The following is a 19,260-nucleotide window of genomic DNA, read 5'->3' as shown; positions in this document are numbered from 1 at the left end:
CATCCATTTTGTTCAACCTTGTTCTCATGCATGAACAGTCCAGAAATGAAGAGAGAATTTGGGGGTGCGGGGTTGGTTGGGGCGAGAAATTAAAATAGGAATTAACTCAGTGACCAAAATAGGGGTAAAAAAAAGTTGCACAATTTTGCGCTACACGCTGACGGGGTAACTTACTCTGTTTAAGCAGAGTGTGTATTACATACGCTATACCCCAATTTTTTCTTACATGTGTTATACTACAAAGAGCACGTGCTACCAATTATGATAGAGGATAAATAATACTTCATATCAAGTTAATTAATAAAAATATATCAAGATATCTCTATAAGTTAAACAAGTAAAATATTTTCGGTTTCTTTAACTAACAAATAAAATTTTGGATAGTTGTTAGTACAAAGGATATTCTACCGAATTTTTATCGGGAACGTATAAACGGTTATGAATAAAATAAAGGATAAATAATATTTTATATCAAATTAATTAATAAAATATTTCAAGATATTCCAATAAGTTAAACAAATAAACTATTATAGGGTTCTTTGACTGACAAATAAATAAATTTGGATAGTTATCAGGACAAAGGAGACTTTGCCGAATTTTTAACGTGAAATCTAAAAAACTAACATATAAGTCATTATGAATTAATTAAAGGATAAATAATATTCCATACGTTTAGATAATACTCCTCACGATCTCAAACATTAGTACTAAATAAATCTTTCATTATGAAAAAAATAGGCAAAATGCATAAAGACCCCATTAAACTTGTTCAAAAAATAGGTTTGAACACTTAAACTAAACGGGTGTTCTTTTACCCCCTTATTCTTGTTCGAAGTGAATTAAATAATACCCTAAAAGCTGATATGAAAGAAAAAGAAAAGGGAAATAAAATAAAAGCGCGTAAAATTTTTTAAAAAGTGGATCCACTAATAATGTATAATAAAAATAAAATAAAATAAAAATCGGGCAACTTTTAATTTTTTTTAACCCACAAGCCTTCATTTTTTCTTTTTCCTTTCCCACTATTTGTTCATCTTCTTTCTTCTTCCTTTTTTGTTTTAGTATTTTTCTTTCTCGTCATCTGCCTCATCTTCTTTCTTCTTCTTTTTTATTCAATGAATTTTTCTTTGTTCTGAAAATTACTCCATTTGTTTCAGTTTATTTGAATCTATTTTCTTTTTGGTCTGTTAAAAAAGGAATGACCCCTTTCTAAATTTGAAAATAATTTTACTTTAACTTACAATTCTACCCTTAAATACGAGAAGCTTTTATAACTACACAAATACTCTATGGCCCTTTTTGACTTGTTTAGGACCACAAATTCCAAAATTCTTCATTTTTTCTTAAACTATGTGCCCAGTCAAACAAGTTCATATAAATTAAAACGGAGGGAGTAAGAAATTAATTTAGCATTTTTTTGTATTTTCTCTGTTGCGGTTAATTGAAGAGAAAAAAATCATAGAGGATGTTGAAGATTGAAATAAAAAATAAAAATAATTAGATAAAGAAAAGAAAAGAGGAGAGTAAACCAAGATCGAAGGGATTTAAATTTATAGTGTATCTATGGATGAGAATTCAATGAAAAAAATATAATTAAGAGGAATTTAATAAATAATTAGAGATTTATTAGTGTATTAAATAATGAGTAAGGAACAAAATGTGAATAGACAAAAAGAAACGAAAAGGTTAAAAAATTAAAATTTAGATAATTTCTGACGTGGCTCTAACGTGGCGCCGATATGGCTCTAATGTGGCGCTGATGTGGCAATGATGTGGCGCTCGTGTAAACCACATCACATTGTGAGACCGGTATTATAGTGTTAAGGTGTTATTTAATTCACTTCGAACAAGAATAGGGGAGGTAAAAGAACACTCGTTTAGTGTAAGTGTTCAAACATATTTTTTGGATAAGTTTAATGGGGTCTTTATGTATTTCCGATTGTTCACCTTAGACCCGTTTCGCGTGAGCTACTTATGCTACAGGCGGTCCATAAGTCTTCGCGTATATGGGATAGAGATTTACTTAATCAGAACATCCACGTACGACGCATTGATGATTTTTGAAAGCTTATCAGGGAGCACCCACTACATCATGGCAATGTCAAGCCGGGGCGGAGCTAGAGTGCATGGAGCAAGTTCGGTGGAACCCGGTAGCTTTAGTTCAAACCTTGTATTTGTTTTAAAAAATTCATTGAATATATATAAATTATTAATTTAGAACCCAGCATCTTAAGGCGATTAAAATTCCAAACTCATAAGCCTAAAATTATGGCTCCGCTTCAGATGTCAGGTGCCTGACTCGGACTAATTTCAAGTTGTTAAGGTTGACGGTTACACTGAGGGTAATTGGTTGTGCAAGCCTAGGATTCTACGCAGTGAGAATTTGCAACGAATGAAGTAGCAAGCCTAGGGTATTTAAAGGGAAATGGGGCTTTAAAAAAATTACGGGTATAGCAGCGTATATATTACATGCGCTATAGATAAAATTCTTCAACTTTTGTTTATTCCCTATTTTGGTCGCTTGACTTCGATTAGTTCCTACTTTGGTTCCCAACTCTGACTGGGCTGATGTGGGCAGAGAGCGTAAGGTTTTGCATTCGGTGTCTCTTTTGAATGTTGGCATTTAACTTTTGCCCCCACTTTTTGAAGTTTTGCAGATATAAGACCAAATTTCTTAACCCTTTCAAAGGTATATTGCGGCGGGTACCTAGAGCTTGAATTACACGATTAGATTGGAAGACTTTTGGTTTATTTGCTTTATTGAATCTGCTCGATCAATTCATTTTTGTAATGAACTCCTTTAGTTTCTGTTAGTGCATGTCCTTTCTTTAGCACAAAAAAAAAAAAAAAATTGGGGCGGGACGTACCTTGTTTAAAGTGATACCGATCCAGCATAACTTTGAACAAGGTTATGCTTCCGGCATAAATTTGAGCAAATTATGTCTCGCCTAATCTACTCTTATAAATTTTAAATTAATGGGACATAATTTAAATAGCGGATGAAATAATCCTATTGTGCAAATGTCCCGTAAAGAGAGAAAGAGATGATTTATTGTGGGCTTCACAAATGTCACTGGTTAATATAATGACCACCCTCACACAAGTATGACTAGTTGTATTAGACACAATGTAAAATAGACAGTCAATAGCATCACAAAGCGAGCTTACAAAAAAAAAAATTCTTAAGAGGCGGGGGACGGGGTGAATAAGATCAATCCTTCAAATAAAAATAGAGATACTCGATTCTTGAAATCCAAAATACACAAAATGAATCAGGAAAGATATGATTACAAAAACCTATACTATTAATTAATAAAGATACTCGATTCTTATTGTAATATAGAATAGCACATGTATTAATTAGTCACGTGTCTTTTCTGTTAGATGACAGCTGTTAGTGAGTTGTCCAATAGTTAGTTGCTTAATTTAAAGTTAGTTGGATAGCTTAGGTGTATAAATGTACCGGCTATCATCTTCAATAAGATAGTGATTCATTTCTTCTTCAGCCGACTCTCTCTCTCTCAACTTCTGCCATTGTTACACCTCCAAATCTCTTGCATTTTAGCATGGTATCAGAGCGGGAGATACTGGAATCTCACGCTGTGACACTCTCAAACTGATTGCTGGCCTAAATCTCTCAATTTCGTTTGATCAATTACTGTTATTGACACGATAATGTCAAAGAACACAATTGACCACACACATCCCCTGTTTTTGGGTCCTTCAGACACTCCGAGCTCTGTATCAATTCCGGTAAAGCTCACTAGGTCGGAAAACTATGGGTTATGGAGTAGGTCGATGAGGATTGCACTTTTGGGGAAAAGGAAGCTAGGGTTTGTGACCGGCACATGCAAAAAGGAATCCTACAAGATAACTGATTTACAGGAGCAATGGAAGACCTGTAATGCTATTGTTTTGTCATGGATCATGAACATTGTGTGTGAGGACCTTCTTGGTGGCATTGTGTATGCTTCAGATGCTCATCTCGTTTAGGAGGATCTACGGGAGAGATTCGATAAGGTCAATCGAGTAAGAATTTTTCAACTGCATCGTGAAATTGCAACTCTCTCACAGGGAACTAGCTTAGTTTCAGTCTATTTCACAAAATTAAAGGAACTTTGGCATGAGTATGATGTGTTATTCCCTTTCTCTAATTATGGATGCCCTAAGTCTAAGGAAAATATGGAACAACTACATCAACAACGAGTTATGCAATTCCTCAGCAGATTGAATGAGTCCTATGATCAGGCGAGAAGATAAATTCTCATGAAGACAACTGCACCTACGCTAAATCAGGCCTATGCAATGATTGTACAAGATGAAAGTCAGCAGAGTGTGGGTGCTAATATTGTGACTAACAGAGGTGATCCTTCTTTGGCTATGCAAGCAACAGGAAGGGGACAAGGATTTCGAGGCAAAAGACAATTTTTTCAATGTGAGTACTGCCGGATGAAGGGTCACACCAAGGAGAATTGTTACAAAATTATTGGCTATCCATCAGATTTTGTTCCAAAGAAGAAGCAGGGTACAAGGAACTCTGACAACTGGAGAAATACTGGTAATGGGAATCAAAATCATGGTGGAGGAAGGCCAGATAATTGGAGGAGAGAACCCCTTGCATCTGTGAATCAAGCAGATGTTGGATCATGCTCTCAAGTAGATGGACATGGACAGACAATAGCTGAGAACAAGGGATACTACTTTACTGATGCACAGTACAATCAAATTCTGAATTTACTAAATAAAGATTCTGGTGAGCACTAGGCTAACATGTCAGGTAATGTTACTTGCTTGATGTCTAATTCCAACCAGAAAAAATAGGAGTGGATTGTTGACTTAGGAGCAACTCATCATATTGCCTCTAAATTAGAGTTGATAACTAACACTAGAGCTACAGACAAGTCTAACAATGATAAATTACATCTACCTACAAGGGGAAGGGCTGATATCACACATACTGGTAGAGCATGTTTGCTGGATAAAGAAACAGTGAAAAATGTCATTTATGTACCTGATTTTAGGTTTAACCTATTATCAGTCTCAAAGCTCACAAGAGCACTGTCTTGCAATGTCAACTTCTTTCTTGATTTCTGTGTATTTCAAGACCTCTGCAATAGTAGGATGAAGGGGATTGGTAGAGAGATGTGTATTATATGTGCTTAGAGATGAAAGATTAACTAATAAACTGAAGGCAATTTGTGCAATGAACAGACTATGTGGAGGAACGAGCAGCCTATGGAACATGAGACTGGGACATCCTTCATTGTCAACTATGAAGAATATAAAGGAGTTACATATCTATGTTAGTAATATAGCAGAGAATAATTGCTTTGTTTGCCCCTTAGCAAAACAGACTAGGTTGAAATTCCCACTTAGTTATTCTAGAGTTGATGGATTATTTGTTGTTAGGATTGGTTTCTGGGATTCTCTGGCAGGTGGATAGGCCCAATTACAAAGGAAACTCTAGCAAAATTTTGGGAGTTATAAAATTCGGAAAATTGAAATGTGTGAAAGAAGAGATAAGTTATGTTATGTGTTTGGGGCGGACTCTACTTCTCATTCGAGGACTATTAACATGCTGGACACCTATTGAATATGATAATAAGTGTACGAGGCATATTATAAGTGATATGGGGTCTAAGCAAAGTCCTAAGTCTAAGCCAAGTTGGAAAATTTCATAATAGACTAAAGTTCCAAATGAGTACGCACAAGACCAAACTTTGGACGAGCATATCTACATATATATAAGGAGTTATGTGATGGACAACCTATCAAATGAAAGCCCTGTGAGTCTAGTTTCTAACTCATCAAACCGTTTATCATTTGGATATGTATACAGAAAGTTAAGGCCATTTTACTGGACCTGTGTCATATGCGCACCTAGATGCACGGCCGCGCATATTTGAGACTTTCTGCCTCAGGTGTGCGGCCGAATGCGCGGTCACTTGCCCAGGTGCGCGGTCGCACACGTAGGAGCTCATTTAATACCCCCAAGGCCGGGTAGGGAGAGGGGTTAAGTCATTTTTGAGCTAAAACCTGATATTTTTAGAGAGAAGTGAGAGTATTCTAGAGAGAGGAAGAAGATCAAGTGTCTTGTTCATCAAATCTTGCTCAAGCCCTGAAATCCAACAAGAAATCTCTCAAGTTCTTCATCTAAGAGGTAAGGTTTCATACCCTAGTTTTTCAATTTCGGATTTAGGGAGAAGATGGTTGATTAGGAGTATGATTCTTGGGTGTAAGAGTATTATTTATATATGCTTATACCAATAAGGTTTGGAGGAAGATTTTTGAGTTCAAATGGGTAAAGATTGGATCGAAAATGGTATAAATCTTCAAAGATTTTAATTTAAGATTTGAAGGTTCATTTAACATCGGAATTTGATAATTTTTGTATGGTTGGACTCGTCTCAGAATGGGTGTTCGGATTTCATAAATTTTTTCGAGATTTGAGACGTGGGCCCCACTGATGATTTTTTAGATAAATTTTGGACTTTAATCCGAAAAATTAGTAAATTCACATGTAATTAATTTCTACAATTTGTATTGAGTATATTGAATTATTTATGACTAGATTTGAGAATTTCGGACACGAATTCATGAGGCAAGGGTTTATTGGATTCTTGAATTTGGTTTGCAAAGCGAGGTAAGTGTCGTGGTTAACCTTGACTTGAAGGAATAGAACCTTTAAATTATTTGTTATGTGAAATGCATGTGAACGACGTATAGGCGAGGTGACGAGTGTCTATATGTCGTCAAATTAATTGTTTGCATAATTACTTGAAAAATCATAAATTATTTTAAATCATGAATTAATTATTATATTAATTGTTCTCTCGTGTTCTTTGCTCAATATCATGCCTTGAATCCATGCTATAATTGCTACATGCTTATTTGATTTATGTGACTTATTTGCCACTTGACGTTTAGCATACTAATTATTAAAATGCCTATTACATCCTTAAATTTTCACAATTAATTGCTACTTGTCATCACTTATTTCTAATAAATCATAATTATTGTATGCTTGTTGTCTTATAATTTCATATTAATTATTGTATTTATTGGAGTAATTTCTTTTATAAGAATTGGTAAATGAAAATATTGGAGGAGCGGGTTGCACGCCGCAACAGAATTAATTGAAATGAATATATTGGAGGAGCGGGTTACACGCCGCAACAGAATTAATTGAAATGAATATATTGGAGGAGAGGGTTGCACGCCGCAACAGAATTGATTGAAATGAACATATTGGAGGAATGGGTTGCACGACGCAAAGGAATTGATTGAAATGAATATATTAGAGGATCGGGTTGTACGCCGCAACAGAATTGAATATGAATATATTGTGGGATAGGGTTGCACGCTGCAATGGAAACTGATTGAAATAATAATTGGTTATGACTGCCGAGTTGGCTTTAACTGTTGAAAAAAGATGCCTATTTTATTTCTATTATTGTTGTTATTATTGTTATTGCGTACAGGTTAATGTATGTGACATGCCTTAGCCTCGTCACTACTTCGTCGAGGTTAGGCTCGGCACTTACTGGGTACATGGGTTGTACTCATACTACACTCTGCACTTCTTGTGCAGATACTGGAGTTGGTCCCAGCGACGTATAGTAGATTTGCTCGGATTCAGCTATTCGCAGGAGACTTGAGGTATAGCTGCATGACGTTCGCAGTTTTGAAGTCCCCTTCCACTTTATCATAGCTGTGTATTTCTTTCAGACAACTTTATTTTCATTCAGACCTTTATTTGTATTATTCTAGTAGCTCGTGCACTTGTGACACCAATTCTGGGATGGTATTTAGACATCGCTATTATTATGGATTATTCACTACAACTCAGACCTTACTTCCTTATTTGTTTCTTTGTTATTAATTAATTTAAAAATTATTTTAAAATGGCTAATATTATTCTAACGTTGGCTTGCCTAGCAAGTAAAATGTTAGGCGTCATCACGGTCCCGAAGGTGGAAACTTTAGGTTGTGACAGTTGGTATCAGAGCACTAGGTTACATAGGTCTCACGAGTCACGAGCAAGCTTAGTAGAGTCTGAAGGATCGGTACGGCTACAGAGTTTAGGAATAATTCCACTTATTCCATTCCTTATCGTACGGCATTGATTTAGGTTGAAACATATATCTCATATTCCTTTGTATCCACTCGTGTATGACATTGCACACGCGGTATCAGTTGTGCGTCGATGGTTCGTGATGCCGCAGATGGACTACGAGGGAGCCAGAGATGCTCAAACATCGCCTCAATGTGTGGTTCCAACTGAAGATGCAGACGTATTGAGAGATCACCCAGTAAATCATGTGGGGGTGCAACGGACCTTGGCATCTGGTTGATTTATACGAGCTGTGAAAGTTAATATTGTGGATCATCGTACGTGGTGAACTATGACTTCGCGCCGAGTGGGGGAGTTTACTATCAATGGATGGATTGCGGGGTCATGTGTTATATCAGTTTTGGCCTGAAATGTATATATGTGGTACTGAAAGGTTCCGTAAAAATTTACACATGTTTAAGGCCTGAGATTTTGCAGAGGATAAGGTTGGGACTTGCGGTATATCCGCCTCCTTAATAATCCTATACTTCAGTACCAAAAGAGTTAGAGAAACAACTTTAAATTTATATAAGGTCTACTCAGTGTGGACGTCACAGTTGCATATTTTGAGGTGCTTCGGAGGAAGTGCAGTGGTTAATGAGATTCTGGACTACGTGGTTCGTGCCAAGATTTGTATGTATGGAGCTCTACTTTTGTGATCGTTGTGTATAAATAAGGGTAAGGGTTACCCCAAAGAAGAATCGAAGAGTATGTTAAGAAATGGGTCAGCTCGGCAGTGTTGAGTAAGCATAACAAAATAAGAAATTGGCCTTGGGAGAGATAATTCTCCACTGGTGTTCGTGGCAAGCCTACGGAGAGGGCAGACCAGCCAATGCAACACCGCCCACTTGGCTCAGTTCTCAGAAACACTTTTGAAAGAGTTTATTTTCTGGACTGTCCGTAATGCGTGGCGCATAGGGTTTGAACGGTTGCGTCAGGTCACCATGACGGTGTCAGAATATGCCATCAGGTTCAATACGTTAGCCGGTCATATTCCTACTTTGCTTCCTACAGCCAGAGAGCGAGTCCACAGACTCATTAAAGGACTCAATTATGATCGTAAAATTTTATACGACTCGAGAGCTACATGTTGATACATCATTTCCGCTGGATTGGACTTATACGGTACTGAGTAACTGACTGTCAGTCGATGTGTATTTATATACGGGTTGGAACACCCCTGGGCTGGATTGGCCATAAACAGTACCGAGTGACCGGATAATTTGTGACAAGTATTTAGGAGAGGTTTTTCTACTAAGATGTCATATTCCTCATATCATGCAGTATTGATCTATTTCACTTGTACTGAGTTTAATTGTTGAACTTGAAAGCATGCCTACATTTCTGTACCATTATTTATACTGGACTGTACCTGCGGAGCTCATCATTTCTTTCAGCCCAGAGGTTAGTCTTGTTACTTATTGAGTTAGTTGTACTCATACTACACTCTGCACCTTGTGTGCAGATACAGGTGCTTTCAGACACGGAGATTTGTTAGATATCAGAGTACTATCAGTTGGAGATTATCAAGGTAATTGTTTGGCGTCTGCTGACCTTGTCCCTCTTTCCTTCAGTTATTGTACTATTCTATACTTTCAGACAGTGATTTTTACCAGTCATATATTGTATTCATATTAGATGCTCATGTACTCAGTGACACCAGGTTTTGGGAGTGTTATTTTTGAAATTGTGAGATTTCTTCCGCTAAATTTAATTATTTTATTTTCGAATTTAAAAGATATGGTGGATTATTGAGATTTTTGTCTTGCCTAGTATTGAGATAGGTGCCAGCATGACAGGTGAGATTTTGGGTCGTGACAAGTTGGTATCAGAGCTTTAGGTGACATAGGTCTCACGAGTCATGAGTAGGTTTAGTAGAGTCTTGCGGATCGGTACGGAGACATATGTACTTATCTTCGAGAGGCTGCCAAAACCTTAGGAAAATTTTATTTTTTTGTATTCTATCGTGCGGAATTGATTCAGCTTGAAACATAACTCTTTGAATTCCTTCCACGTATTCGTATGCGCATATGAGTGCTCGATATCAGTTGTGCATCGCCGACTTGTGATTTTATGAACGAGTTTCAAGATGTGTATTCTGTATTTTGGTGATGGGCCAGTTTGGAGGACTTGAGGTCAAGTTTATACCGCAGCTTAGGCTTGGTAGCTTCAGTTGTAATCTGAACAGTTGGACTCATATGTCAGGTAATGTCACTACGTGTGGAATTTGTGGCTAGATGAACGATGAAATGGCTTTGTGATGAGAATGATATAACAACGGGATGTGTTAAGACGATTTGAATGTGAAGAGGAGTGTTTTCTTGAAATGTAAAGGAAAGCCATTGGGAGCTTTATTTTCATTTTGATGTGACGTACAATCTCGAGTGTGAATGTTTTGAAAGATCTTTCACATTGTTAAATTTTGGGGCAAATTAAATTTTCGTGTGTGATTAATTAGTTTGGATTCAGAAAGATTAAGTGATTTCATAGTAATTGTGGCTGCGAAAGGGTATAACAAGATGCCAATTTGAGACTAAGCAGGTGGATTATCCCATGCGTAGAAATTTATGTAAGTGTGTTCCTTATGATGTGAATGAAGAGTTTCTTTTCTTCCAGCGGGGTGTATGTGTTGAGACTTGAATGTTAATCTGGTTGAGAAAGTTAAATTGAGTGTTAAGAGAATAAATACGAGATTAGCGAATGATTGAGTTATTTTATGGTTGGTGTGTCTTAAGCTTGAGAAGATTTTTTGTTGAACTAACTGCGGTATTAAGGTAGTAATAAAGTATGGGTATTATGAGTTATCAAGTATTTTAATCTATGACTTTGAGCCAAGTGGGGGAGTCTGCTATTGACAATTCAATTTCATGGATATATGTTAAATTTTAGTTTTTGTTTGAGGTATACTTGTGGGTTGGTTACAACTTGCAGAGGTTGAGATCAGGGATGACTTGAGTAAGAAAATTTCTTGAATGCGGGTTATATTACACTTTATGAGATGATTAAATTATTATTTTGAAGGATGTAGTGCACATGAAGTATGAATTCGATAGGTCGTGTTAAGGCAGGGTTACTTCTTTAAGTGTTGATTGTGCTAAAGGAGCACATATCTTTCGGCCCGTTTGGGGCGGAGTAAATTAGATTTGAGCAGAGTGGATGACTCTCGAGAGAGGTTTCTAACTGATAGGGTATGTAATCTGCTGGTGACTCAGAGTTTATAATGAGATTCTTGTGCATTTCACATGATAGATGTGGTGTGTTGTGTCGGATTTAGATTTACATGTACAAGGTGGCAGTTCATTCTTGAAAGGAAGATCACGAATTTTGAATAGAATGGTCAGTTTTAGATATTTAGATGAATGTTATAACTGCTCGATAATCCCTGAGAAGGGTGCACATTTCAAAAGGCGCATTGTGTTTTGACTTACGGATGTTCATTGGTATTGCAGTACTCACCTGGTTGATAGACTATTGATATTCAAATTATTTCTATGTGGCACGGAAGAATTATGAAAGTATTCCTTATGGGAATATCGTAAGTGGAAGATGTGTTAGTCATTCTAGTGCTGGAGTTGGGATCAGTTACAGTGATTCATGTGTTTGATGAATTTGGAGACTAGGAGTTCTCAGAAGTATATTGTTTCGGGTTGTGGCCTGTTTGAGGTGAGTATTTTATTTTAACTGAGTAGAGGCACTAGTTGCGCTAATTAATTGTGATGGCTACGCACTATAAGTGTGCATATATGTGAGGTTTGAGGTAATGTGCGGGCATCGGGGCAAGTATTCATACTCAAAAGAATGCTTAAGTTATGATATGCCTTGAGTTGACTGTTAAACGTAAAGTTATAATGTTTCTCATATTCGTACCTTTGTTGAGAACTACCTGGGCTACATTTGAGGTTACAAAGAGGCTAATTCCCCTAAATAAATGGGGTAGTTACTATTTCTGCGTTAACTTGCCGATTTGAAGTATGATAGCAGACTTTGCACATGCTTACGCTATGGCGTGTTATTCATATCAAACCAGAAGCATGAGAATCTTATTTCATTATCATATACATGTGTACTTGTTTAATTGCTCATGTACGATATGCTGCGACTGGAGGCCTGTGACCATGCCAGGTGATTTATGTTATTGGCACGTGAGTTGTCCGTGCAGATCCATATACTGATATTATTGGCATGTGAGTTGTCCGTGCGGATCCTTATACTGATATTATTGGCACGTGAGTTGTCCATGCGGGTCCAGATATTGATACTATAGCACGTGAGTTGTCTGTGCGACTGATGATAATGTGAGCTCTAGAAGAGCTGGTTACTCTTATTAAGTTCGTGTGTCTTAGTTTTACTATATATAATGAGCTTATAGCATTGAAGTTGTAGTGGTGCTTGTTGAACTTGCAATACGGTTCTCTACTTTGAGACATCTTCCATTTTGGGTACAAGTTACGCAGTTGTGGCTTGAGTTGTATTGTATTGTCAGGCCTATGTGGAATAGGGTGACGTGGGATCACCCCCGGGTACATGTGTGGTAAGATGGAACAGTGATTTGATGGCTTGGAAATAACTCTTGGCACGTTCGAGGATGAACGTATGTTTAAGTGAGGGAGATTGTAATGAGCCAACCGGTCGTTTTGAGCATTTACATTCCTTTCAACTATTTGAAGTCTTGAATAACTTCTTACGAGGTCTTATGACTTGTGTGAATTTTCGGTTTTGGTTTTAAGGTATTTCAGAGTTAGCTTGGAAGAATGAATTTTCATGTTGGAAGCTTAAGTTGAAAAAGTTGACCGGATATTGACTTATGTGTAAACGACCTAGAAATTTAATTTTGATGATTCCAATAGATCCGTATGGTGATTTTGGACTTAGGAGCGTGTCTGGAAAATTATTTGGAGGTACGTGGTGGAATTTGGCTTAAAATGCCGAAAGTTGAATTTTTGGGAAGTTTGACCGGGGAGTTGACTTTTTGATATCGGAGTCGAAATCTGTTTCTGAAAATTGGAATAGCTTCATTATGTCATTTATGACTTGTGTGCAAAATTTGAGGTCAATTGGACTTGATTCGATAGGTATCGACATCGAATATAGAAGTTGGAAATTTCATAAGACTAAAGTTTCAAGTGAGTTCGCATAAGACCTAACTTCAAATGAGCATAACTCTCACGATATGAACTATTATATGGTGTATTATATATCAAATAAAAGATATTTGAGCCTAGTTTCTAACGTTTCTAACCGTTCATCATTTGGACATTTCTACAAGAAGTTATGACCAAATTACCAAAGGCGGGAAACAAATGCGATTCTGCAGTCAGATGTGCGACCGCAGAATCATTATGCGATCGCATATGATACATTGTGCGACCGCAAAATGGTCGCTGATATGCCCAGTGCAGCCCAATTTTTGGCAGCGATTTTGCGGTCCATTGTGCAACCCGCATACCCATTGTGCAGTCCATTGTGCGACCGCATACCTGTTTTCGGAGGGGTAATTTTTTTATTTTCATAACCCGACCCCATTTTGATAAATAGGTTTTGGGGCATATTTTGGGGTAATTATCTGATGATTTTAGAGAGAAGTGAGAGTGTTCTAGAGAGAGGAAGTAGATAAAGTATCTTGTTCGTCAAATTCTTATCCAAGCCTTGAAGTCCAACAAGAAATCCCTCAAGTTTTTCATCAAAGAGGTAAGGTTCTAACCCATAATCTTCAATTTCGAGTTTGGGTAATGATGGGTGATTAAGAGTATGATTCATGGGTGTAAGAGTATTATTTATACGTATCAATAAGGTTTATGGAAAGAGTGTTGAGTTCAAATGGGTAAAGATTCGGTTGAAAACGGTAAAAATCTTCAATGACTTTAATTGAAGATTTGAGGGTCGAGTTGATGTTGGAATTTGGTGAAATTTATATGGTTGGACTCATGGTTGGATGGACGTTTATATTTTGTAACTTTTGTCAGGTTCCGAGATGTGGACCCCACAGGCAATTTTTGGGTGAAATTTCAGATGTTGATGAAAAATTTGTATTTTCTTATGGAATTAATTCCTATCATTTTTATTGACTGAAACGAATTATTTTTGGCTAGATTTGAGGTGTTTGGAGGCCAATTCACGAGGCAAAGGCATACCGGAGTAAAGAATTACACGGTTTGAGGTAAGTAACATGTCTAAACTTGGTTCTGAGGGTATGAATCCCCGAATTTGGTATGATATGAATTGTTTGGAGGTGACACACACAATAGGTGACGAACATGTAAACGTGCACCATAGAAAGTGTATCTTGAATAAATCATGTAAATTAGTAAAATTAAAGAATCATGTTATTATCTGAACATGTGGGCCGTGTTAGAGAAATTGAGTCGAGGCTTGTGATAAATATCGTGTTTAGAGTACGTGCCGATATTTTAGGACCCATGGGATCGTGTTGTCGTTGAATTAATTATTCAAAAAATATACATTTCACATTTAGTAATAATTGTCCATTGTGAGGATATTTATGGTATTGAGCTACGCAATACAGCATATCATAATGGCTTTATACATCATTATTATATGGATCGGGGCTGCCCGCCTGCAGCAGGCCTTATTGGATTTACTATTTTATAGATCGGGGCTGCCCGCCTGCAGCAGGCCTTATAGGCATTGTTATTATACGGATCGGGACTGCCCGCCTGCAGTAGGCCATATTGGCTTTGTATTACACTTGGGTTGAAGGAGCCCTTCCGGAGTCTGTACACACCCTCAGTGAGCGTAGATGATCATCAATATTTGGGATAGACTTCCCTGGGCATGGACTTGCCTTACTTACTGCTTTTATATATTGCCTTACTTACTGCTTATATATATATTTGGGATGGAATTTCCCAGGGCATGGACTTGCCTTACTTATTTGTATTGTAATGAGTTATCTGGACATGGATCTTGTTAGCATTATTAATAATCAGGGATAAATTATCCCAGGGCTGGATTGGACTTATACGGTACTGAGTGACTGACTGTCAGTCGATGTGTATTTATATACGGGTTGGAACACCCCTGGGCTGGATTGGCCATAAACAGTACCGAGTAACCGGATAATTTATGACAAGTATTTAGGAGAGGTTTTTCTACTAAGATGTCATATTCCTCATATCATGCAGTATTGATCTATTTCACTTGTACTGAGTTTAACTGTTGAACTTGAAAGCATGCCTATATTTCTGTACCATTATTTATACTGGACTGTACCTGCGAAGCTCATCATTTCTTTCAGCCCAGAGGTTAGTTTTGTTACTTATTAAGTTAGTTGTACTCATACTACACTCTGCACCTCGTGTGCAGATCTAGGTGCTTTTAGACACGGATATTTGTTAGATATCAGAGTACTATCAGTTGTAGATTATCAAGGTAGTTGCTTGGCGTCCGTTGACCTTGTCCCTCTTTTCTTCAGTTATTGTATTATTCTATACTTTCAGACAGTGGTTTTTACCAGTCATATATTGTATTCCTATTAGATGCTCATGTACTCAGTGATACCAGGCTTTGGGAGTGTTATTTTTGAAATTGTGAGATTTCTTGCGCTGGATTTAATTATTTTGTTTTCAAATTTAAAAGATATGGTGGATTATTGAGATTTTCGGCTTGCCTAGAATTGAGATAGGCGCCATCACGACAGGTGAGATTTTGGGTCGTGACATACCTTTATTAGCACTAGGTAAAGAATATGAAGGTCTCAGGATAGAAGACCTTATTAAACCATGTTTTACGGATTTCAATTATGTGGATACCGAAAATTCATACAAGACAAGAATGTACTATGAAGCCATTCTAATAGATACTGATTCCATAGAAGTGGAACACACTTTGATTGAGAAAAATCCGGAGTATATCAACTACTCTAGAGTCACTATAAAAAGGATTCTATCACCATTTGAGTGGTTTGCAGATCACCTACACACACCCATAGCTTTTTCAATGGCGCACAGACCCCAAACCTACAACTGGCATAATTACAAAGTTGGCTGGTTCAATTTCTTATACCTCAGGCCAGGTCACACTTGGTTCATCAAATATTGTCTAGAAGTCACTAAGGCAATAGTCCCAAGATGGTTCTACGAATAGTGGAATATTTTTTGAGGTAATAATGAAATATTACCTCAGCAATTCCTTAACATGTTTGATGATTTTCAGACCAAAGAAGCAATATCATCCCTACCAGAGCACATTAAAATGTGCAAATACTTTATTCAGAAACAAATTTATTTTATTATTAGTTGAAATTTTTCTAAGGCAGAATTTGAAAAAATCAAATATTTATCCAAAGAAATCAAGATCAAAGGCTAGACTCCCAAATAACAAACTCCCAAGACAGCAAAGAATGTTCAACAGAGCTTTACAAAAGCTTCATCATCCAAAGCAGAGCTCAAAGAAAAGCTCAAGCAAGCCTTGCAAAACATAGACAATTACGAAGAACACCAGATTATGCAATTAATCGAAGATACTGCTTCATCTGGAGAAAGCAGCAATGGAAACATATGCAATCCAAAGGGAATAGCCTTGGCCCACATGGACCCCAATAGTGAATAGAAAGAACGAAAATTCTCCTAATTTTCAAAAGACCTCTCTCCCCTAAGAATTCTCCTATTTCTACCACTCTTGTATTTTATAATGTTCATTCAATAAAGTTCTGTAAGTCTTTAAGGGCTTTTCTTATACTGTCTTAACTGTTTTTATACTGCACTTAGTTCCGTCCTTACTAGTATCAGAGCCAAGTTGGCAGTATACGTATTTAGCATGAGCAGCTAAGTACATATACTGTCTAGGGCATAGCTCTAAAGAAGCTCTATATGATATAATCCAACATATCAGTGATGAAGAATCCAGAAAACGTTATCTTCTGGAACTCAAAAACCTCATCCTCAATCATCGCGATGATAAACCTAAAGAAAAACAAGCCATTGAACCATTTAGCATGAAACAAATCATGTCTCGTTTTGATAAACCTTCAGAACCATCAATCTCTGATCTTAAAAATGAAATCTCTGAACTAAAGGGAGAAATTAGAGATATAAAATCCAGACATGGAAAAGTCGAACTTGATGTTCTTACAGAACAAGACCTCAAACAGGCCAATACCTATGAGTATAAATCTGAAATAGAAGAACCTCTAGAGCTTCCTGAAAATGATCCAGAAAACAATCTTGTCAACCTCTGTCTTATTCATGATAAGATTTCCTCATCCAACGCTCCTGGTATTACTGTTATAACTGAGGATATAAATGAGGATATCATTTTAGAAATTTCTTTTATTACTCAAATAAAACCCTTTGTTACTGGTTTAAATGGTATCTCTACACATATTTTAGGAAACGGTTTACACTTTCCTTTTATAAAAACCCTTTCACCTGATGAAAGTAATTTCATAAGAAAAAATACAGTTTTTCGTATTAATAAACATTCTTAACATATCACCTTTTTAAATGATGAAATAAAAGTTAAGAAAATCGAGCAGATTTTAAAAACCACATAGATGTTAATTTACCTCACACCAAGTTGAGAGGGAGCCGACTAGAACATGGAAGTTAAATGAATTATGTTTTTTTGTCATCATCAAATAGCCAATCTTCAAAACCTTTTTGAAAAAGAAATATGCTCTGATTTTCCTAACGCTTTTTGGGAAAGAAAAAAGCATTTGATTGAACTTCCGTACATTGAAGGATTCAATGAACGTGTCATCTCAACCAAAGCAAGACCTATTCAAATGAATCAAGAAATGATGGAAACTTGTAAAACCGAGATTTCAAATCTTCTGAAAAATAACATTATTCGCCCTTCTAAATCCCTTTGGAGTTGTTCTGCCTTTTATGTGAATAATAGTGAGAGAAAGAAAGAGGTGTACCACGATTAGTTATAAACTATAAGCCTTTAAATGTTGTCCTTAAATGGATTAGATATCTCATTCCTAACAAAAGGGATCTCTTAAAGAGAACTTACAAAGCTAATATTTATAGCAAGTTCGATATGAAATCTGGTTTTTGGCAAATTCAAGTAGCTGAAAAAGACAGATACAAAACTGCTTTTAATGTTCCCTTCGGTCAGTATGAATGAAACGTTATGCCATTTGTGCTTAAGAACGCCCCCTCAGAGTTTCAAAATATTATGAACTCCATTTTTAATGACTATAGTTATATGTCTATTTTTTATATAGATGATGTACTTATCTTCTCTGAAAATATAGATTCTTATTTTAAGCATCTCAACACTTTTCTTAAAATAGTTAAGAGAAATGGTCTAGTAGTTAGTGCTAAGAAGATTAAACTTTTCCAAACTGCCTCTAGATTTTTAGGCCATGACCTATACCAAGGATCTTACAACCCAATTTGTAGAGCCATAGAGTTCTCTTCTAAATTCCCAAATGAGATTACAGATAAAACTCAGCTTTAGATTATTTTTAGGAAGTCTCAACTATGTTGCAGATTTTATCCCAAACATTAGACAAGTCTGTGAACCTCTATATAGAGTCTACTACAGACTTATGGACACCACTCTTGCACCAAAAGCTCGAGTTGAAAGTATCAAGGGAGTCACCATGCTTATGGAAGCAAACACTGAGCATAGTACAGTTTTTGTACCTAGACTCCTTAACTAGAATGATTTACTGCTTTACTATTACATGTATTGAATAGTTCTTTTAGCCCAATAAGCCCCTAGACTGTATTTTCTCAAAATGAATTCAAATCAGCATGTTTTGAATAATATTAATTTATCTTCTCAAGCAACTAAGATTGCTAAACTTGAAAATGATTTACAAAATTGGAACATTCCCAACGAACCTTTTAAAAAGATTTATGAAATAGGAAGTTTCAGCTTTATTAAGAAGCATAACATTAAAACCTATGAGTTCACTATTTCTATTAATAATTCATTAGAAATTATTAAATTACTTTCTGAACAAGATTTGAATAAGTATAAACATCAATTCAATTATTTGCATATAGGTCTTGTCCAGATTATTGTCAAACCCCTCTTTAGAAAGGGTTTAGACGTACCCATTTGCGTCCTATTAAGAGACGTTCGTCTCTTAAACTTCGACGACTCTCTCCTAGGAGTCCTTCAGTAACCTTGCCAATGGCCCGATATACTTTAATTGTTATCCTAATTTCTCG

The 19,260-nt window shown here is 36.5% G+C and overlaps 1 protein-coding gene across 1 annotated transcript; it reads left to right on the top strand.

Annotated features, from left to right (window-relative positions):
• The first annotated feature begins 3,675 nt into the window (after positions 1–3,675).
• LOC142167149 (uncharacterized) lies at positions 3,676–3,993 on the top strand. The gene has a single exon (XM_075227308.1). It carries the CDS (start codon positions 3,676–3,678, stop codon positions 3,991–3,993), a length of 318 nt encoding a protein of 105 aa, XP_075083409.1.
• The last annotated feature ends 15,267 nt before the right edge of the window (positions 3,994–19,260 follow it).

This window comes from Nicotiana tabacum, chromosome 12, assembly GCF_000715075.1.
Source record: "Nicotiana tabacum cultivar K326 chromosome 12, ASM71507v2, whole genome shotgun sequence".
NCBI lineage: Eukaryota > Viridiplantae > Streptophyta > Magnoliopsida > Solanales > Solanaceae > Nicotiana > Nicotiana tabacum.
The sequence above is the reverse complement of the archived record's forward strand: the minus strand, read 5'-3'. Positions and strand labels throughout refer to the sequence as shown.

What these genes read in the sequence shown, in the direction of transcription:
- LOC142167149 (XM_075227308.1), top strand. Translation starts at nt 3,676, where the DNA reads ATGTCAAAGAACACAATTGACCACACACATCCCCTGTTTTTGGGTCCT.